This window comes from Megalobrama amblycephala, linkage group LG2 (genome assembly GCF_018812025.1).
Source record: "Megalobrama amblycephala isolate DHTTF-2021 linkage group LG2, ASM1881202v1, whole genome shotgun sequence".
Classification (NCBI taxonomy): domain Eukaryota; kingdom Metazoa; phylum Chordata; class Actinopteri; order Cypriniformes; family Xenocyprididae; genus Megalobrama; species Megalobrama amblycephala.
This window is the reverse complement of record NC_063045.1, coordinates 43,715,944-43,739,020: the sequence shown is the minus strand read 5'-3', so window position 1 is coordinate 43,739,020 and position 23,077 is coordinate 43,715,944. Positions and strand designations below refer to the sequence as shown.

Sequence of the window (23,077 nt, the reverse complement as noted above, 5' to 3'; positions counted from 1 at the left end):
CTAGTTACATCAATACAATCACTTTAACATAGAAACTAACAGTTTTGTATGTGATGGACACTTCGCCCATGGCATTTTGTTACTGTTATATAATAGCTGGTGAGTCAGTGAATACATGACTGTGATTTCTGAAGATGAAAATGAGAGCAGCAATTTTTCCCACAATTCATTTAGACAAAACAGCAATTAAACTAAATGTCCCCAAACGTACGAATAGCGGATTGGGCTAATGGTTTTTAAAGTTTTTAAAACCAAAATGGTTTTAATGGTTTATAATTATATATTTCAAATGTTTTGTGCTTGCTTTAATATGAGCAGGTGTTTGGGATCTTGCATAAGCTTCAGAATATATCAAGCTGTTTGATTGATCTTTTGTTTATCCAATTTTCTGGACTTTTTCCAGTGATTCCTTTACAGTCATGGTGAGGAGTCGTGTTTCTCTCCCATTTGGAGTGCCTCCGTACACGTATGTCTCTGCTATATATGGATTCACGAGATCAGAGCTGATGTCCTACTTCCGAAATCTCTGCAGAGCTCCCTCCTCCTGACGCCAGCAATCTTATTCTTCTTTCTGAACTGAATCAATAATAGTTCTTAAATTGGGTCATGTGCAATAAAGTTGCAGATATGAACATTTGGAATTCTTTTTGGGCATCAGTGAAGCACGTCCTGGGAAAATCTCATCATTAATGCATTATATTGCTCTGGGGTCGGTAAGATTTTTTAGATGTTTTTGAAAGGAGTCTCTTCTGCTCAGAAATACAGTAAAAACAGAAATATTGTGAAATATTATTAGAATGTAAAATAACAGTTTACTATTTGAATATATTTTAAAATGCAATTTATTCCTGTGATGGCAAAGCTGAATTTTCAGCATCATTACTCCAGTCTTCAGTGTCACATGATCCTTCAGAAATCATTCTAATTTGTTGATTTCCTGCTTAAGAAACATTTATTATCAATGTTGAAAACAGTTGTGCTGCTTAACGTTTTTACCATGATAGGGATCAAGATTATATGAGGAATAAAAAGTAAAAAAAAAACAGCATTTATTTCATATACAAATCTTTTGTTACATTATAAAAGACTTTACTGACACTTTTGATCAATTTAATGCATCCTTGCTGAATAAAAGTATTAATTTCTTTCAAACTTTTGAACTGTATACCTTGTTTACATGTCCACAGACCAAGCAACTTAAAAAAAAAAATACAGCTCAGCCATGACTGTGAGTTCTGACAAAATTTTATTTCAAATGTAAGTGTTCCAATAATAAAGTAAAACATAAATCAACAGTGATATAAATATTAGCTTGTAAAATAAAAAGGGTAACATGAGGTGCTAAGCATTTCTTAAAAGGAATCACAGTCAAATACAGAAAGGTAGCCAAGCAGCAGACAGACATTTATATATATAGATAGATATTCATAGTCAAACAGACAGGAGTGGCATTCCAGTATCATTACCGACTGATTGGAATTACAAGCACAGAAAAGTACAGTAAGATGTGGGGAGGGGTGGTACTCTAATGACAGTAAGTATCGTCTGTTATCTTTCAAAGTTTTAGGTGACTGGAGAAAAGGAAAGAAAGTGTAATCAAAGGGGAAAAACACAAAAATATGCACATAATCCACAAGCCTTAAGCTACGATTGCGTGTCTTCAGAAGTTTCGTAGTATGTACAGTTTGGTTAGTCAATGATCTTGCAGGTTTTCTTCCTACAACACTACATTGGATCTTTTTTTTTTCTTTTTTTCTTTTTTTCTATTGTCTTTTTTGTTGCTTTTTTTTAAAAAATACTGAAACATTCCTGTAACAGCCAGCCCTTGTGGCTCTAATGTTTGTACAGACAGGTTACACATTTTATATACACTGTGGTGGTGGTTGGTGCAGAATAAAGGACGGAATCCTTCCATCTAAGATCCATTCAAGTACAGTGTTGTGCTTAAGTTAGTCATTAGTCTTTCCACATATTCATTGTTTCTTTCTTTTTCGGTGCACTTCATGTTTTTCACCGACTCAAACTCTTTAGCACATTCACTTTGACCTAAATCAATCTCTGATCTTGACCTTACAAAGGCTGAGATTTTCTTTTCTGAGCTTTAAAAACACTGTTTACATTACTTGCGATTCCAAAGGATTCTTATACCACACTAACAGAAAGTTATAGCAAAGAATAGTCAAACGGTGTTAACCTAACATTCAGCTCTGCTTAACTGGCTATTAAGAAGTTAATGAGAAGACTGAATCTATTTTTAAATACCAGGCCAACAGTCCAGTGTCTCACCGTCTGGTTTTAGACAAATGTAAATCTATTCTCTTATTCCGAAAACAATCTAAATATACTTTAACGTGTCCCCTTGTTTTACAGTATCCTCTTTGCAATGCATAGTTCAGCTCAACACTCATTTTTTTTCAGTCAAGGTGAGAGTTGTGGTACATTGTTAAAAAGCCTAACAGCGTTTCATTTTGTGACCACAAGAAGCATCTACTTTGCTTTGAAAAGAACACAGAAAGCCTAAAACATGACATCTGGAAAAAAAAAAATAAAAGAAGAAATGTATGTTTTCTTCTTGTTTTAGTAATGCTATTTACAGGACAGAGTTATCTGTCGAAGAACGAGCTTCAGGAATCTGAACACACCTCCTCTCGTTCAGTCGTTTACTGTTCCATTTCAGCGACAGGACAGGGAATGCTTGTTTTTTGGGGGGTTATTGAGTAATACATCATCATAGAATTCAAAATCCAATAAATTAAAAAGGGTAAACCTAAAGCAAACAAACAAAAACCTCACAGACATAAGCATTAAATCTAAATCTTTAACCAAACCCGTGGAGACGCTTTGTGAGGAGAGATGCTCAGATCCCGGCACTGTATTTCTGCAGCTCTGATAGTGCTTCCATGTGTCTTACTTCTTGTCTTTCTTGGTGGGCTTCTTCTTGCTGGCGGGTGTCTGAGCTGCTTTGGGGACTTCGGCGGGGGGAAGGGCCTGGGGAGGGGGAAGGGCCTGCTGGGGTACCTGTTGCTGAGGGTTGGCCGTGAGGGTGGCGGTACTACCCGGGATGTAGACATTCTGGCGGTAGTCTGGGCCATACTGTGGATTGTAGCGAGGGCCGAGAGTTGCAGTGGCTTCACTTACTTCTGAGAGCAACGGTAGGGTGAGAAAGAAAGAAAAACAGCAAGAAGAAACAGAAGGAGGTATAGAAGAAGAGGAGAGAGAGATGGGAAAGGTTATAGATGGGTTGGTTCAGCACAGAGCTCATAATTCAGTCACTCAGGAACCGCATTGCAGCTCCCTCAGTGACCTGCTTCTGCCTGCCCATCCCCCATGCCTTATGAATGCAGTAACATCGACACATTACATACTCAGCAACACGCTTACAGGAACAGAATACATGTGTACTGCATATACAAGAATAGCACACTAAAACACACTATTTTCACAGTTCTTGTAAAATGCGTCGTAAATGGAAGTGGCATTGTCCTCTAATGGCAGTGAGGCTTTTGTTCCCACAGCTTAAATCTGATTCCCCCCACAAATTCACAAGTCAAAACTGTGGTCAATTTAAAAATAAGTACTTAATTGGCTTGAATGTGCACTTGTATTGTACTCTTAAAGGTATATATGATATATGCCACTTAAATGTACTTAAAGAGAGTAAACATTCATAATTGTTTCTAAACACTCTTAAGTACACTTTAAAAAACTGCACTTTGTAATAATGTTAAATTAATAGTTTTAATTTAAAGTACATTTTAAGTACATACATCATGCTTTAAAAAAGGACACTTTATTTTGTGTTGACTAACATACCAAAGCACATGTAAAGTATTTGATTATAATTTTAACAGTATTGTGTTCGATAATACTATACATTTTAAGTTAATATATTTTAGAATGTGTAATTACAAATATTTAAATACATGACATCCAAGTTTCAACAGAAATGACACTAAAGTGTATTTTAGTTTACCATGCTTGTCATTACATTCGACAGTACACTTTAACCTTATTTCAAAAGTAACCTATTCACATGTAAATGCGTATCAATAGTATGCGCATGTAATCTTGTGGAATATATATATGCTAAAATGAGTTTTGGCATGCATATGATATGCAGTTTTTCGTGTGCATATGATACGCACTTTATGAACCCCACACCACTAATCCTACCAAAGACTACCAAGAGTATTATATGCACGCCATAAAGTGAGTTTCATATGCATGCGAAAACTCATTTTTGTGTATATATTCCATGAGATTACACATGCGTACTATTGATATGGATTCTGAAATTATATATAATGTACTTAAAGGTGGACTGTGAGGAATTTCAAAAACACTGTTTGGAAGTTAGTCAGGCCGAGACCAACAACAAACGTCTAACCAATCTGCATTAGGGGGCGTATGACGGTCGAGGAGAGAAAAGGAGCAAGAGGGAGATTTGAAAATAAGAAAGAAAAAAAAAACTGCAGAATAAGAGATGGGACACAATTCAAAAGCTCAAAAGAATATCACTGGAATTAAGGTTTATGACTGGGCAAGCGCTTTAGGACTGCGTTTATATTAGAAAAGCTTTCCAGCACCTGAGAGAGCTAAGTCGGAAGACCTGAAAACAGAGTTTTGACTTTTGTAGGCGGAGCAATGAAGAGAGGGGTGGGTTTGTTTGGGTTGATTTCAAATATCAACAATGTCCAACAGCGTTTTTCAAAATCTACTTACTGCACTTTTAAGTCCTTAAGAGGGACAAAAAGTAATGACTGCATTTAATATAAATATAAATTATAATATATTGTTATTTATTTGCAATTTACAATGCAATTAAGTGTCCGAAAACATTGCATCCAGTTCACACTTAAGTATATTCTTTTAAAGTATTTAAAAGTACTCTTTTTCTAAAATGTACTTTTTTTTCACAAGGGCATGTCCAACATATAATTCATTAAAATCTGTAAAAGTGTATTGTATTACTAAATATATGTATGTAACTTACTAATACATTTACATGGCCTTACGTCTTTTTCAAATATAATGAAAGTGTTTTATTTTGACTAAAATCCTACCAGCCCTGTGTGAATTTGAACAGATCTAGATAATGCTTCATCTGTGAACGTATAGTTGATGACACTCTTGAGATTCTGTTTTATAGAAAGACTGCATTCATCTTGGCTAGAGAAGAACACCAGCACAGTGTTGTTGTTTTGACTGCAGCTGCTGAGAGGGAGAAAGTCTCCTTTGTCTCTTTACACTCAATTAGTTTGACTCTATAACAGTCAATAAATTGTGAAATCCATTGTACCCTAGTAGCCGCACTCTCTCTTTTCTTTCTTCTCTCACTCAACGTCTCCCTTCCCTTACATCATCCAGTTACTAACGGTCTTCAGAGTCTGACCTTGAGGACTGATGGCTCAAATACAGTATATGTGTATAGCTTCCCTCCTTTATAGACCAGCATATGCTGTGTTTTGGATGCTGGTGGGCTGATTTGCCCCCGGCGGGTTGCTTAATTAGCTTACCAAGCAAGATTATCATGAAAATTTAGCTTGTAAAGCTGATCAGCCAGAAGGATGTTTTCTTCTTACAAGCTAAGTTTTGCTGGTTTAAAAGTTAAATAAATTACATACAGTATGTGAAATATAGCAAAGGCTAAATGTGCTAATGCTTTCTCCCCATATTTTGCTCTCTTTCTAATGCAGTTTTATAAGAGAGGGAGTTATAAGTGAGATTGAGATTCACCGTTCGCTGCCGCCATCAGAGCCTGGAGCTGTTCAGCTTCGGTAGGGGGGTTGGGCCACGGTCCTGTTCCCGCTATCACACCAGCGCCGGCACCTGCCTCGTCAGGACGCACTCCAGCCCTACACAACAGAGAACGGGTTTAGTGACTCGACATGTGCTCAGACACATTCATGGTGCCTTTTTCTCACATTTTACCTCTTGCACACACATATGAAACAGCAGCCACCAAGTTTGCTAGCATAAACGCACCCGGTTCATTAGCTGAGACAGCCATTTTGTGTGACAGGGCAGGACAGTGCAGTGCAGTCAGAAAATGGAGGCTAAAGTCGACAGAGCAGAGGTAAGCATGATGTAAACAGACAGATGAGCTGATCAGAATACATTTTTTTGTCTGATTACATCATGTGGCATGACAACACATACACTTTGCCCTTTGATCAAATAACAACAAGCTTCATTTAAAGGGATAGCTCACCCCAAAAATATTTTTTCTCATTTAGTCAACCACATGTTTTTCCAAACCTGTAGGACTTTCTTGTTCTTCTGTGAAACACCAGAGAAGATATTTTGAGAAGTCTCAGTGTGTTTTTGTCCATACAGTGGAAGTCAATGAGGTCCAGTGTTTGAAATATCTTGTTTTGTGTTCCGCAGAGAAAAAAAAAGAAAAAAAGTCATACAGGTTTGGAACGACACGAGGTTAAGTAAATGATGATAAAACTTTCATTTTTGGGTGAACTATACCTTTAAGTATATTTCTGTTTATCACAGGCTGCTCAGTTTCAAAAAGTCATATAAATAAAAAGCTGATTTTTACTCTCTCTGCCCACACAAACAGATTGATAGCGTAGTCCGTACATGAGGACAGAAATATTTCTCTACTCTTTAGGGACAGACTTCACAGACTTGGCTCTACAAAGCCAAAATAAGCCAAATTAGAACAAACAAGTTTACTAAGCACAGGTAAACACAATGCAACGACAACCTGCAGAGCAAGATGCAACGAACAGCTATCAGCGATACACATACATCCAAAAGCCTTATCCTTGAATGAACCGAACTGCATGTAATTTGCGTTTACATTTATATGTGTAGGAACAGACTGGACAGCATGTCGCTGGAAGCTGCAGGACACATAATCTGAAGGACCTAAACACAACATTCCACTAGAAGGCCACACGCCAGGTGAAGCCAAACGCTACCACACACTAGCTTTCTCTTCGCCTTCACTCTACCTGGACTTCTCGTATGGAGTCCATCTCTGCTGCAGGGTGTGGAACCTGTGTGTACTGAAACATAAGCACAGGAGCATGCAGCCGTCACTCAATCACCCCACGCCCAGTGAGGACGAGACTGACCAGAGCACATGGATGGGCGTTTTCTTGAAGTTAATACCTTATATACTTTAAAGACGTTGTGTCTCACAGGTAGTTGGTTAACCTTTGTACACTCTAAAAAAAAATGCTGGGTTAAAAACAACCCAAGTTGGGTTGAAAATGGACAAACCCAATGATTGGGTTGTTTTAACCCAGTGAATGGGTTAAATGTTTGCCAAAGCTGCTGGGCAGTTTTATTTAACTCAAATATTGTTTAAAGGTCCCGTTCTTCGTGATCCCATGTTTCAAACTTTAGTTAGTGTGTAATGTTGTTGTTAGAGTATAAATAAAATCTGTAAAATTTTAAAGCTCAAAGTTCAATGCCAAGCGAGATATTTTATTTAACAGAAGTCGCCTACATCAAACGGCCAGTTTGGACTACATCCCTCTACTTCCTTCTTTAATGACGTCACTAAAACAGTTTTTTGACTAACCTCCGCCCACAGGAATACACAAGAGTTGCGTTTGTAGAGTGTGTTTGTCGCCATGTCGTCGAAACGCTGTTATTTTCATCCCGCAGTCCAATCACCGGGTCTGATTCCGGCTCAAATTGATAGGGTAAAATTAAAGACATGTTTACAATAACACTGAGCGCGTGCATCTCCACGTTATGGTAAGAGGCGTGACCTTTCGGGCAAGGTGCGCTAAACTGCTGTCGAATCACAACACAGGAACCGCTGGCACAATCAGAACTCGTTACGTATTTCTGAAGGAGGGACTTCATAGAACAAGGAAGTCATCAGCCCGTTTTTATGACAGTGGAAACAGCGGTATACAGATAAGTAAATTATGTGAAAAATACTGTGTTTTTTTACACGCGAAACATGAACACGTTATATTGCACACTATAAACACAATCAAAGCTTCAAAAAAACACGAAAAACGGGACCTTTAAAAATTACTGAATTGCTTGCTTTGTTGGAAATTAACATTTATTAATGTTTAATAAATAATAATAATTTATTAAATTGCTTATTAATAAATGTTCACCTTTTTAGTATTATTGTTGCCTCTAGGAATTGTCTGATTTTTGGTTGATAGGGCCTACCTGGTTTCTTTTGCAGAGTTTTTTTTTTTTTTTTTTTTTTTTTTGCAGGATTATGGAATAGTGTTGAATTGTCACTAGGATCTATAATATTCATAATGGCAATAATGGCAGTATTTTGGACTACATATAGAGATGAAAACATGAATGAAAATGTAATAAATAATTTAATGTTTTTCTATTTGTTTCTTTTTGTCTATGAGTATTATTTCCTTAACTCTTCTTCTTGCTGACTAATTTCAGAAAACGGCGGCCACTAAAAATCTGGGCACTCAAATGTTTATGGGTAATCCCTGATTTTTCTCTCTTATTATGCTCCGTTATCTCATTCCAATCAAACAGATTAAATTAAAATTATTACAAAATAGAGAACGTAATACCACATGGATAATCTCAAATGTATTTTTAGGTTTTGTGAGACAAGTAAATTGAATCCAACACTCACCCGCTTGGTCCGGGCCTCTGGTTTGGAGGAAATCGCCAGTCAGAGTTAGGTGGCTTTTGCTGAAAATGAGAAGAAAAGATTTTTTTGTCAAAATCTATTGTTTGGCACAGAGATTCATATGCACTAGTAGTCCATTATGGAGAGCAGGTCCCTCCATCCTTGTCATATAAGGTTGTAGTTCTGAAACACAAATTTGTATTATTCACATCAGAGTACAATTTGATGCATGTCTTCTGTCTCTCCTCAGGACTGTTTGAAACTGCACCTTTGCCAGAACAGAAATAAAAATCTGAGGGGAGTAGTGAGAAACAGAGCAACAAAGAAGAACATAGGGTGGAAAATAAATTGAGGGAGAGTGTGTGTGAATAATTTAAACTTCGATCATGTTGCTGTCATGCATGAGTGCGTGTACATGAGGAAAATACACACAAGTCTGTCTCAAACAAAATATGAGCTCACCTGTGGGTGGATTATGGCTAAAATTATGAAATATGCCCCCCCAACAAAAAAAGGGGGTGTGGGTATATTTCATCATTTTATCTTTTTTTTTTTCTCCATTTCCTTATTATCCCACACAATTCGACTGCATTTCCCCACACCGAGTTGAGCCATTATGTTGCAAGAGGCTATTCAAGGTATGTGCAATGTCACACTGTTATGATCCTCTAAACTCTAGTACAGATTACACAAAGACAAGCAGCCATTTTGGACTACATAGCATGCATACAGCTTCATCCAACTGCTTCTATTTCTAAATTATAACGATTACAAAAGTCAGCTTCATCTGGCTAGAATGTTTGGCTATTTTTAATCATAACTATTCTCAGATTCATATTGTTGAATTATCTGCTGTGTCACTGGGCCTGGAAATAGCTCCAATCATGACCTGATTATTAATACACTTAGCATTACAGAGCTTAGCCCAAAAGTGAGTCATAGTGACTGAAGCCTGCGTCATTAGTAATTAATGGACATATACAGCATGATTTCCATTTTGCTAGAAATGATTTTGAGAAATTGTGTAACAGTAAAATTCAGACCTCAAACACATGAGGCTTGTATCATTTTTGTTAATGGCTGCAAAATAGTTTGACTTAAAAGTAAATATGAAAATTTGGGGTCAGTAAGTTTTTAAATAAATTATTGCTTTCATTCAGCAAGGACATATTACATCACTGACAGACAGTGAATACATTTATAATTGTACAAAAGATTTCTATTTCAAATAAATGCTGTTATTTGGTACTTTGTATTCTCAAAGAATCTTGAAAAAATATCAAAAATATTTCCACAATAATATTAAGCCAGAACAGTTTTTAACATTGATAATAAGAAATGTTTCTTGAGTACTAATTAGCATATTAGAATTATTTCTAAAGGATCATGTGACACCGAAGATTGGTGCTGAAAATTCAGCTTTGCCATCACATGGTTATATTTAAACATATATTAAAATAGAACACGGTTATTTAAAATTACTCTACTCTTTTTTGATCAAATAAATGCAGTCTTGGTGAGCATAAGTGACTTCTTTCAAAAACATTAAAAAATCTTACCAACCCCAAACTTTTAAACGCTAATGCATAATGTTTCCTGAAACTCTCACCTTCATGAGTGAGTGAGCGAAGAGTCTTTTTGACAGTCGCGTGCTTAGAGTGCTCTGTGGGGCCTTAACAAACACAAAGTCGCTTCTGCTGGAGATGGTGGAGAAACCAGGTGCATATGTGTGTTTGTGGAAATCCCGAGAGGCCCCCACAACCTCCATGTATCTAACAGGACCATCAGTATTTAGCTGCAGGTGGAGGTCATTGTGTTGGTGCTCATGAGGTGCATGCTTGAAACCAAGTTTTTGCATGAGGCACATAATGTAACCACGGTGGCCGAGCCAGCGCACTGCTATAACAATTATAGCCAGGAATGAGACAGCAATAATGAAGGATAAAGTGATTATAAGATACAAAGTGAGGTCAGGCCCTGTTGGTCTTTTGAAGGTAGAGCTCCTGCGTTCAGAAGAGACGTCTGAGGCTTTTTCAGCCAGGGTGATGTTAACTACCACGCTAGTGGAGAGAGAAGGCCTTCCGTTATCTTTTACAATCACAGTGAGACTAAAGACCGATTTGTTGTCCTCTGCTGTAAGTTTACGGGCTGTACGCAACTCTCCAGTGTGTGCACCTATGTGAAACATTTCAGCATCAGGGCCTGAGATTCTGTAGAATAACCAGGCATTGTGGCCACTATCACTATCTACAAATGCAATGCGATTGACAAGGTATCCGATACCGGCTGTGCTAGGTACTAAAAACTGTAATGTTCGATCAGATGGGGGAGCAGGGTATATAAGGACAGGAGGGTGATCATTCTGATCTTTAATAAACACATGCACCGTGGTGTTGGAGCTTTGAGCTGGAGTTCCTCTATCAAGAACCTGCACCACGAATTGAAATGCATTCAATTGCTCATAGTCAAACTTTCTCATGGCATATATCTGCCCACTATCTGGGTTTATATATACATATGAAGACGCAGACATACCGAGAGCCTCGCTCTCCAGAATTGAGAAAGAAACTGTAGAATTCTCTCCCACATCTGGGTCTGATGCAGACACAGACAGAAGGGGAGAATTTGGGGCATTGTTTTCAGCTATGTCTACAGAGTAAGAAGGCTGTGAAAAGACCGGGGGGTTATCATTAACATCTGAAAGACGTAACACAAAAGATTCCTGCGAGGAACGAGGCGGGGAACCAGAGTCTGTGGCAATCACAGTGATGGTGTATTCAGCCAAAGCCTCTCTGTCCAGCTGGCCATCGGTCATTAAAGTGAAAAGCCCCTTATATGGCGAACTCATCTTGAAAGGCATTCCATAAGGGATGTCCACACTCACTTTGCCATTTTTCCCTGTGTCTTCATCTCTGACTTTGATGAGGGCGATGACAGTGCCTGAACTCACATCTTCAGAGATTACAGGAGAAACCACATTAATGCTGATAGCAGGAGTGTTGTCATTCATGTCAATAATCTCGATTTTGATGTTGCACGAGCCCTCCATGGGGGGTGTTCCTTTGTCCCTAGCAAGAATAGTGACGTCATACACATTAGCGAGCTCGCGATCGACCAGTCCTGTAACTCTAATTTCGCCCGTCACAGAATCCACGCTAAAGAGTTTCAAAACATTATCAGGGGTGTATTTATCGAACATGTAAGATATTTCACCATTTTGACTGTGATCTGCATCGGAGGCATTAAGAGTTGTAACTAATGTACTATGAGGTGAATTTTCTAAAAGCGTGACTCTTTTTGTAGGATTATGAAAGTGTGGCGCATTGTCATTGACATCTAAAATCTTTATAAAAATGGCAGTATTTCCGGACTTTTCTGCACTTCCACCATCAACTGCAGTTAAAATCAATCTAAACTCACCCGTCTTTTCTCTGTCAAGACGCTTGTTTAAGACTAAAATTGGGATTTTACTTCCATCACTTTTAGTTTCTACTTTTACAATAAAACAATCGTTTTGACTAAGAAAATAAGCGCGTAGTGAGTTCACACCAACGTCAGGGTCATGCGCACTTTCTAAGCGGAACATCGTGCCGGGCGCAGCCGCTTCTGAAACTTCCAAAGAAGTGTTCCGGCTTTGGAAATGTGGCGCGTTGTCGTTAACATCCACAATTTCTATCGTAACGCTGTGCATTTCCAATGGATTTTGAAGCGAAATCTGAATCCTAATGTGACAATGTAAATTTCCTCCGCACATGCTCTCTCTGTCCATTGTTTGCTTGACCACCAATGCTCCAGATGTCAGGTCTACGTCAAAATATTTATCATTAGATTCCGATATTATTTGCATCTGTCTTAGAAGTATCACTTGAACGTCCATTCCTAAATCTTTAGTCAAGTGTCCAACAATAGTTCCTGGTTTAGATTCCTCCGCTGTGAATATAAAAGTTCCGAAGCGTGCGTTGCCAAACAAAACGCGTTGCCAAAAACAATCCAAATTGCAGCCCAGTCCAAAGATCTCTTAAAATGCTCTTTACTCTCCATTTTTAACTGAGTATTTTCACTAGAACCTATTGACTCCTTCGAGATTTTAATTTATGCATATCCTAGACCTAGCAAAAAGTTGCCAGGTATGAGAGATATCTTTTGTTTTTTATCCATGATCTCCACCATTGGTTGTAAGTTTCTAAAATAACAATATAGATGAGCAACAAATGTGGGGGTCTTGGATAAGAGTGAAAAGAGGTGGGGTTATAATCATGCGTTTCTATTGGAGGAAAGTTACTCCGCTCAGACAAAAGCACACACGGTGCTGTCCAAGGTGCTGAAAGCAGCGTCCCTTTATCACTGTTACGTAAACATAACATATAGTGAATGTATAAACATTAACTTGTTTGAAACGAGTTTGTCTCACCTGTTGGCTCTCGAACGTCCACGCGCTGTCTGGTAATGACGCATCAAGCACGTTTAGCGTGTCTGTAAAGTTTGTGGTGCTGCTGGGCTTAACGAGGGTGAGATCACTGAATTCTGACATTGGAGAGAGATAGGAGCCAAAGGACTGACTCTGAGACATCATGTCTCCTCCCAGAACCTCCACATACTTAATGGGCCCGTCAGTGTTGAGCTGGATCTGCAGGTTTCTGTTGGGGTTCTTGTATTCAGAATCAGTTCTCCTGATACAGCAGCTTGAGCCGCCTCTACTGCCTCGCGCACATTTCACCAGTAGGATGAAAAATGTCACCAAAGACAATAAAGACACAGCAGCTAATGAGATGATCAGGTATAAAGTAATTTTTCCACTTTTTTTGTTAGGCTCTACGTTTTTCTTATAATAGTCTGAGATGGGCTCATGAAACCCGTCCTCTATTAGTATATCCACCGTAACCGTAGTAGAAAGCTCCGGGCCTCCATTATCCTTTATCTCTATCATCAGTCTCTGAGAGGAGTCATCCTGCTCTGAAACAGCGCGTTTAGTCCTCACCTCTCCCGTATGTAAATTCACACTGAACAGTGACGCGTCCGTGGCCTCCGCGAGCCTGTAGAAGAGCCAGGCGTTATGACCCGAGTCCGCGTCCACTGCTGTTACCTTAGTAACGAGATGTCCTGCTTTAGCAGAACGGGGCATCCTCTGATGAGAGAGAGACCCCATGAGTGCGGACGGGTAAATGACAGAGGGAACATTGTCGTTCTGGTCCAAAATAAACACATACACTGTGGCTTACCGCTTAGAGATGGAGAGCCATGATCTTTAGCTTGAACGATAACCTCAAACACTTTTATTTTTTCGAAGTCAAACGAATGCATGCTAAATATGCTTCCATTGTCAGAGTTTATGTACATATACGATGATATTGGGGCATCCCAAACTTTAGGGTTCTCAATGGAGTATGTTATTTTGGCATTTACTCCGACATCAACGTCTTGGGCGGATACTGAACAGATAATAGAGCCTGGAGAGTTATTCTCTGTTATGTACACATAATACACGCTATCAGAGAACTTTGGGGAATTGTCGTTAACATCAAGAATTTTAACTGGAATTATTGTTTTGCTACTTAAAGGCGGAGAGCCTGAGTCAAATGCAGTGATTTCCACGTTATACTCCGGGAACGATTCTCGGTCTAAAACACCATTTGTAACCAACGAATATTCATTTGAGAAAGATGGTTTTAAAATAAATGGAAGGTCAGACTGTGTCTGTAGTCTGACTTTTCCATTTTCACCAGAGTCAATGTCCCGTGCACTTATTAACGCTACAACTGTCCCGCTTGGCGCGTCCTCGCGCACAGGACTAGGTTTAGACGTAAGCAGTATCTGCGGTGGATTGTCGTTAATATCCGAGACTTCTATTTTTACTGTGCAATGGCCCTCCATTTCGGGGACACCTCTGTCTCTGGCACGTATCTCAATGTTGTACATAGGAGTGGTTTCATAGTCTAATTCCCCGTTTAGAAATATTTCCCCGGTTTTCTCATCGATGTGAAACAACGAGCGCAAAGCATCAGATGTGTGCTCTCCTAAGGAATATTTTATCTCTCCATTTTGACCTTCGTCCAAGTCTTTTGCTTCAACTTTTAGAAATGTCGTACCTTGTTTAGTGTTTTCAGCAATAGCTATTTTGTAAACATTTTTCTCAAATACGGGATTGTTGTCATTGATATCCAGCACTGTGACATTAATTTGGGACGTTCCAGATCTAACCGGGTTCCCTCCGTCTAAGGCAGTTAACATCAGCTGATGCATCGGTTTCTTCTCGCGATCCAAAGGTTTCTCCAGAACTAATTCTGGTAGCTTTCGACCATCACCAAGATCTTTTATTTTTAAACTGAAACATTCGTCTTTACTCAGCGTGTACGATTTCAAAGAGTTACTGCCTACATCTGGGTCTACTGCGCTCTCCAAAGGAAAGCGCACGCCAGGGACAGTGGATTCTGCTATTTTTAAAACGCGGTCCGTCGACTGAAAATGAGGGTAATTGTCATTAATATCCTGTATGTCGACTTCCACTCTGTAAAGTTGTAAAGGGTCCTCGATAACGATTTGAAGAGGCAACAGACAATTTGCGTTTTCTCCACAAAGGATCTCTCTGTCGATTCTCTCATTAACTACTATCTCTCCTCTGCGTAAATCCAAGCTGAAATACTGCTTACCTGATTCAGAGGCTATTCGCAATTTACGGTCATACAGCTCAGATATTTTCAAACCTAAATCTTTCGCAATATTTCCAACAACAGCGCCCACATTTAATTCCTCTGGAATTGAGTAGCGAGTCTGTCCTTCTGTCGTACTCCACAAAAGAAGAAAGAGAAAAAAGAAGAGCAAATAATGCCTCCGCCATCTGAATGCCACTTTCTTTGCCATTTTGATTTAAAATCCAGACGATTCACCGTGCTGATAAAAGCTAGGGATCCCACCACGACGACAATTTAGCTTGACCATTTGCCTAAAAAATATGTTAAAATCCATTTTATCGGAGCGATTAGAGCATCCCTCGCCTCCGCTTGCACTGAACGTTGTAATGTCAGTGGGGGAGGGAGTAGATCTCTTTGTACAATTCTGCATGTGATTGGTGTAGGCATAAAACGCAATAACCAATAGCAAGAGAACAGCCTCTTAAAGGCACAGCATCAGCACCTGCTGTCAAACTCACACCAAAGAACCTTACAATGGAAGAGTATGATGCATCATGCGTCACCATAGTTTTATTTATGCTCTCTGTACAAATTAAATATTTCTAAATCAATTATTTAAAGCTACTATATAATTATTTGGTATTATTATTATTATTATTATTATCATCATAATGCATTAATGTTCAAACGTCAGCATGTGTTATATCTAGAGGACGTTTAATACACACACACACACACACACACACACACACACACACATATATATGTGTGTGTGTGTATATATATATATATATATATATATATATATATATATATATATATATATATATAAACGTCCTCTAGATATAACACATGCTGACGTTTGATATACGTTTATATATATATAATTGTGTGTGTGTGTAATGACTTTCAGGTGGGGTTATAATCATGTGTTTCTACTGGAGGACATTTATTCTCAGACAAAAGCACACACGGCGCTGTCCAAGGTGCTGAAAGCAGCGTCCCTTTATCCCTTTATCACTGTTACGTAAGCATAATATATGGTGAATGTATAAACATTAATTTGTTGAAATGACATTAACTTGTTTGAAACGAGTTTGTCTCACCTGTTGGCTCTCAAACGTCCACGCGCTGTCTGGTAATGACGCATCAAGCACGTTTAGCGTGTCTGTAAAGTTTGTGGTGCTGCTGGGCTTAACGAGGGTGAGATCACTGAATTCTGACATTGGAGAGAGATAGGAGCCAAAGGACTGACTCTGAGACATCATGTCTCCTCCTAGAACCTCCACATACTTAATGGGCCCGTCAGTGTTGAGCTGGATCTGCAGGTTTCTGTTGGGGTTCTTGTATTCAGAATCAGTTCTCCTGATACAGCAGCTTGAGCCGCCTCTACTGCCTCGCGCGCATTTCACCAATAAGATGAAAAACGTCATCAGACACAACAAGGACACAGAAGCCAAAGAGATGATCAGATATAAAGTAATTTTGCCATTTTTCTTGTTGGGCTCGATAGTTTTCTCACGATAGTCTGAGATGGGCTCATGAAACCCGTCCTCTATCAATATATCCACTGTGACTGTGGTGGACTGGATCGGTTCTCCATTATCCTTTATCTCTATCATCAGTCTCTGAGAGGAGTCATCCTGCTCTGAAACAGCGCGTTTAGTCCTCACCTCTCCCGTATGTAAATTCACACTGAACAGTGACGCGTCCGTGGCCTCCGCGAGCCTGTAGAAGAGCCAGGCGTTATGACCCGAGTCCGCGTCCACTGCTGTTACCTTAGTAACGAGATGTCCTGCTTTAGCAGAACGGGGCATCCTCTGATGAGAGACAGACCCCATGGAGGTGGACGGGTAAATGACAGCAGGTGCGTTATCGTTCCCGTCCAGAATAAACACATGAACTGTAGCGTTACTGCTCAGAGATGGAGAGCCATGATCTTTAGCTTGAACGACAACACTGAACAATTTTACCTTTTCATAATCAAAGGTGCTCATGCAGTAAATTGTTCCATTTTCAGAATTAATATAAAAATAAGATGATACTGGCACATAATTTGAACTTGAATCCAGAATTGAATAAGAAAGGAGAGCGTTTTTATCCTGATCAATATCAGAAGCAGATACAGAAAACAATGAAGTGCCTGCCAGATTATTTTCGTTTATGTAAACGTTATATGAGGACTGTGAGAATACTGGAAAGTTGTCATTCACGTCAAATACTTTCACAGTTACCGTTTTCACAGATTTTAAGGGTGGTACACCGGAATCCATGGCCTGTATTTCTACATTATATTCAGAATGAACCTCACGGTCTAATAATGAATCAGTTATCAGTGAATAATGATTGTGAAAAGGTTTCAATTTAAATGGAACATCCGGAGGGACAGTTAGCTCAACTTTGCCATTATTACCGGAATCCAAATCTTTGACGGTAATCAGAGCCACCACAGTTCCCACCGTTGCATTTTCAGGGACAGGGCTCGGTAAAGATGTCAGTATAATCTCTGGAGGATTGTCATTCTCATCTATGATATCTATCTGAACCGATGACTGTCCCTCGAGCTCTGGATTTCCTTTATCTTTAGCACAGACATCAAATGTATATGACTTTTTAGTTTCGTAATCTAATTTTCCAACTACTGTGATTTCGCCGGTTTCGGCGTTCACACTTAAAACATTTCTTACTTGTTCAGGCGTGTGCGCACCGAATGAATACTGTATTTCACCATTCAGACCTTCATCCAAATCGGTCGCTTTTATTTTAAGCACACTTGAACCAACAATGGCTCTTTCTAAAACAGATGATTTATATGCAGCAACTTCAAACTTTGGTTCGTTGTCATTTATATCCTGAACTATTATTTGCAATACAGACGTGCCAGATTTTACTGGATTACCGCCATCCAGAGCTGTTAATATTAGCTTGTGTATAGACTGTTTCTCTCTATCTAATGGTTTTTCAACCACAAGTTCTGGTACTATTCTTCCATCTTTTAGAGTTTTAACATTAACACGGAAGAAATTGTTATTGCTCAGTGTGTAAGACTTTAAGCTATTGCTGCCAACATCGAGGTCCTCGGCACTTTCAAGGGTAAATCGTGCACCGGGAGCAATCAGTTCAGATATTTTTAATGTGGCATCTTTTGTATGAAAGTTTGGAGCGTTATCATTAATGTCTTGTATTTCTATCTCTACGCTATGTAACTGTAATGGATTCTCAATAATGATCTGCAGTGGCATCAGACAACTGGCGCTTTGTCCACAGAGCGTCTCTCTGTCTATTCTGCCATTAACTACCAGATCACCCTTCCCTGAATCCACATTGAAATACTGTCTATTTGACTCGGATGCTATCTGTAACTTACGCTCGGCGATATCTGAGATGTCAAACCCAAGATCCTTCGCGATATTCCCAACGATAGATCCTTCCTTTAATTCTTCAGGTATTGTGTAGCGAATCTGAGCTCCAACTGTATTCCACAATAGAGAGAAAACGAACAGCCAAAGCGCTGCCCATTTCCATTCTCTGATCCTCCTGTGCCTCATTTCTCTGTGCTTGATATTCCCATCAACAAATCGTTATTCTATATCCACAGCAAAACAGAATGATATTCTTCATTTTTAAATTCGTCTACTCAGCCCATCCTCATTGTGGTGATCAGCCTCATAAAGCGTTCATGTTCCCTCTCGCTCTACAGCTCTCAACATTGTACTCCTCCTCTGGCTGGGGGAGGGAGTAGATCCCTTTGTGCGGTCTGAAGCACGATTGGTACAGAGCTCAGCGCTCACTCATCCAATAGATGATTTTCTGTTTCTTAAAGACACAACCAGCCATCTGTTGTTTCTTTTACGGCATCCAGTGGAGAAATGTGCTCTAAAATATTTCAGATCTATTTCTTATACTCTTAAGCGGGCAAATGTTTCTGTAAAGAAAAATATGTTAAAGTAACAGGGTTTTGCCATTTTTTCCCCTAGCCAATAAACCATTTTTAGATTTCCGTGTTTGCAACGCGGAAAATAACTACAACAGGGTAGACTTTTATAGTGGTTCACCGGAGACCATCGCAAATGTTTCTGTTCCCATTTGTTCCAAACGCAAAATAAAATAAAATAAAATAAAATAAAATAAAATAAAATAAAATAAAATAAAACGCACTATATTACTTTTCCACGACTTTTCAAAAGAGGATACATATGAGCTGGATTACCGCAGTCAAAAGAAAAGCATGTCAAATTTACATTCAGAGCCACGGCGGATTTATTAGAAAATTCTGTACATATTTTTAATCAGGGCACAACCTAGATAACACAAGTATATTGCTGTCAATGTACTTTTTAAATAATGAAAATATATTTAAAAAACGTTGCTACGTTTATGTGGAAATGCATCATCTGTGAAAGAGGTCAATTGGCGTTTATTTATAATTTCGCATGTAGGCCTAGCTTTTCAGTTGTGCATTTATAACAAATGCAGTCCCGCTGTCCAGAAGGGTGGTGCTGAAGATTAAAACAGTAGCGCTCTCTCTCATATACACAGACACACTAACAAACTTGTGCAGTATTACATAGTATGAAGTGTAACCAACAATATATCAACCTTAAAATTACAAACTAGTGGCATAAACGTATATTACGTTTACGCACTATTTCAAAGAATAAAACTATCGCATGAAATTCTCCAATGATGCTTAGTTATTGTTCTTTCTCACCTGTTGGCTCTCGAACGTCCACGCGCTGTCTGGTAATGACGCATCAAGCACGTTTAGCGTGTCTGTAAAGTTTGTGGTGCTGCTGGGCTTAACGAGGGTGAGATCACTGAATTCTGACATTGGAGAGAGATAGGAGCCAAAGGACTGACTCTGAGACATCATGTCTCCTCCCAGAACCTCCACATACTTAATGGGCCCGTCAGTGTTGAGCTGGATCTGCAGGTTTCTGTTGGGGTTCTTGTATTCAGAATCAGTTCTCCTGATACAGCAGCTTGAGCCGCCTCTACTGCCTCGCGCACATTTCACCAATAAGATGAAAAACGTCATCAGACACAACAAGGACACAGAAGCCAAAGAGATGATCAGATATAATGTGATTTTGCCATTTTTCTTGTTGGGCTCGATAGTTTTCTCACGATAGTCTGAGATGGGCTCATGAAACCCGTCCTCTATCAGTATATCCACTGTGACTGTGGTGGACTGGATCGGTTCTCCATTATCCTTTATCTCTATCATCAGTCTCTGAGAGGAGTCATCCTGCTCTGAAACAGCGCGTTTAGTCCTCACCTCTCCCGTATGTAAATTCACACTGAACAGTGACGCGTCCGTGGCCTCCGCGAGCCTGTAGAAGAGCCAGGCGTTATGACCCGAGTCCGCGTCCACTGCTGTTACCTTAGTAACGAGATGTCCTGCTTTAGCAGAACGGGGCATCCTCTGATGAGAGACAGACCCCATGGATGCGGACGGGTAAATGACAGCAGGTGCGTTATCGTTCCGGTCCAGAATAAACACATGAACTGTGGCGTTACTGCTCAGAAATGGAGAGCCATGATCTTTAGCCTGAACTACAATGCTGATTAATTTCGTTTTCTCATAATCAAATGAGCTCATGCTGTAAATAGTTCCGTTCTCAGAGTTGATATAAAAATAAGATGATGCTGGAACGGGATTTGAACTTAAATCCAGAACTGAATAAGTGAGTAGAGCGTTCTTGTCTCGGTCAATATCAGTCGCATACACAGAAAACAATGAAACACCTGCCAGATTATTTTCGTTTATGTAAACATTATATGAGGACTGTGAGAATACTGGAGGATTGTCATTCACGTCAAGCACTTTAACATTTAACGTCTTCACAGTTTTTAAGGGTGGTACACCGGAGTCCATGGCCTGTATTTTTACATTATATTCAGAATTAACCTCACGATCTAATAATGAGTCCGTTATCAACGAATAGTGATTATCGAAAGAGGGTTTCACTTTAAAAGGAACATCCGGAGAGACAATTAGCTCGACTTTGCCATTATTACCGGAATCCAAATCTTTGACGGTAATCAGAGCCACCACAGTTCCCACCGTTGCATTTTCAGGAACTGGGCTCGGTAAAGATGTCAGTATAATCTCTGGAGGATTGTCATTCTCATCTATGATATCTATCTGAACCGATGACTGTCCCTCGAGCTCTGGATTTCCTTTGTCTTTAGCACAAACATCAAACGTATACGATTTTTTAGTCTCGTAATCTAGTTTTCCAGTTACTGTTATTTCGCCGGTTTCAGTGTTTACACCAAAAACATTTCTTACGAGTTCAGGCGTGTGCGCACCGAATGAATATTGTATTTCAGCATTAGGACCTTCATCCAAATCTGTTGCTTTTATTTTTATCACACTTGAACCAACAATGGCGCTTTCTAGAACAGATGCTTTGTATGCAGTAACTTCAAATGTTGGTTCGTTGTCATTTATATCCTGAACAATTATTTGCAATAATGATGTGCCAGATTTTACTGGATTACCGCCATCCAGAGCTGTTAATATTAGCTTGTGTATAGACTGTTTCTCTCTATCTAAAGGTTTTTCAACCACAAGTTCAGGTACCATTCTTCCATCTTTTAAAGTTTTAACATTAACACGGAAATAATTGTTATTGCTCAGTGAATAAGTCTTTAGGCTATTGCTGCCAACATCGAGGTCCTCGGCACTTTCAAGGGTAAATCGCGCACCTGGAGAAATCAGTTCAGATATTTTTAATGTGGCATCTTTAGTATGAAAGTTTGGTGCATTATCATTAATGTCTTGTATTTCTATTTCAACTTTATGTAACTGTAATGGATTCTCAATAACGATCTGCAGTGGCATCAGACAACTGGCGCTTTGTCCACAGAGCGTTTCTCTGTCTATTCTGCCATTAACTACCAGATCACCCTTCCCTGAATCCACATTGAAATACTGTCTATTTGACTCAGATGCTAACCGCAACTTACGCTCGGCGATATCTGAGATGTCAAAACCAAGATCCTTCGCGATATTCCCAACGATAGATCCTTCCTTTAACTCTTCAGGTATTGTGTAGCGAATCTGAGCTCCAACTGTATTCCACAATAGAGAGAAAGCGAACAGCCAAAGCGCTGCCCATTTCCATCCCCCGATCCTCCTGTGCCTCATTTCTCTGTTGCGCTTGATATTCCCATCAACAAATCTTTATATTATATCCATAGAAAATCAGAATGTCATTCTCCATTTTCAAATAAGCGTCTACTCAACGTATCCTCATTGTGGTGATCAGCCTCATAAAGCGTTCATGTTTCCTCTCGCTCTACAGCTCACATCATTGTACTCCTCCTCTGGCTGGGGGAGGGAGTAGATCCCTTTGTGCTGTCTAAAGCACGATTGGTACAGAGCTCAGCGCTCACTCATCCAATAGATGCCTTGGTGTTTTTTAAAGCCATAACCAGGCCTCTGTGGTGTTACGGCATCTAGTGGAGAACTGTGCTCTAAAATGTGCAATGCAGCTAATCTCAGGCTAATTATTCAGCATAGACAGCAAATGTTTCTGTACACAAAGTGACGTTAAACTAATGAGCAAATGTAATTTATTTGTTCATAAAATTCTGTGGAAAATAATTATTCTAGAAAATGTTTTTCATGTAGTATTGAACATTTTAACGTCCTCTTTTGACTTTTCAATGATGAGCAAATACAGTGTTCCATCAAATGTTATTTTATTTTATTTTATGAATGATGCAACAATGCCTTCTAAAGCTGCACCGCGTCACGTTGTTACGGGAGCTGTCCAATCCAAAGTGCTGAACACAGTCAACACTTTTGCTATTATCTCTGAGCGTTTCGAAATAATAAAAT

The 23,077-nt window shown here is 39.3% G+C and overlaps 3 protein-coding genes across 38 annotated transcripts in view; all 3 read right to left on the bottom strand.

Moving 5' to 3' along the window:
• Positions 1–1,227: 1,227 nt before the first annotated feature.
• Positions 1,228–23,077, bottom strand: part of LOC125259562 (protocadherin gamma-A5-like) — a 141,625-nt gene continuing 119,775 nt past the window's right edge. For 16 of the 36 annotated variants that reach the window (XM_048177399.1, XM_048177432.1, XM_048177360.1 and 13 more), the window contains exons 2-5: positions 8,600–8,658; positions 6,969–7,022; positions 5,737–5,855; positions 1,228–3,140 (exon numbers count right to left, since the gene is read on the bottom strand). In XM_048177399.1, the coding sequence (XP_048033356.1) occupies positions 2,908–3,140; positions 5,737–5,855; positions 6,969–7,022; positions 8,600–8,658 (465 nt within the window). In that variant the 3' untranslated portion in view covers positions 1,228–2,907. Of the gene's footprint in view, positions 3,141–5,736; positions 5,856–6,968; positions 7,023–8,599; positions 8,659–16,331; positions 18,923–23,077 lie in introns of those variants that run through there. The other 20 variants (XM_048177532.1, XM_048177540.1, XM_048177517.1 and 17 more) reach the window with 5 other exon arrangements.
• On the bottom strand, positions 13,537–15,921 carry LOC125259825 (protocadherin gamma-C5-like). The gene has a single exon (XM_048177773.1). It carries the CDS (start codon positions 15,452–15,454, stop codon positions 13,676–13,678), a length of 1,779 nt encoding a protein of 592 aa, XP_048033730.1. The 5' UTR covers positions 15,455–15,921; the 3' UTR covers positions 13,537–13,675.
• On the bottom strand, positions 19,901–22,549 carry LOC125259741 (protocadherin gamma-C5-like). The gene has a single exon (XM_048177639.1). It carries the CDS (start codon positions 22,379–22,381, stop codon positions 19,916–19,918), a length of 2,466 nt encoding a protein of 821 aa, XP_048033596.1. The 5' UTR covers positions 22,382–22,549; the 3' UTR covers positions 19,901–19,915.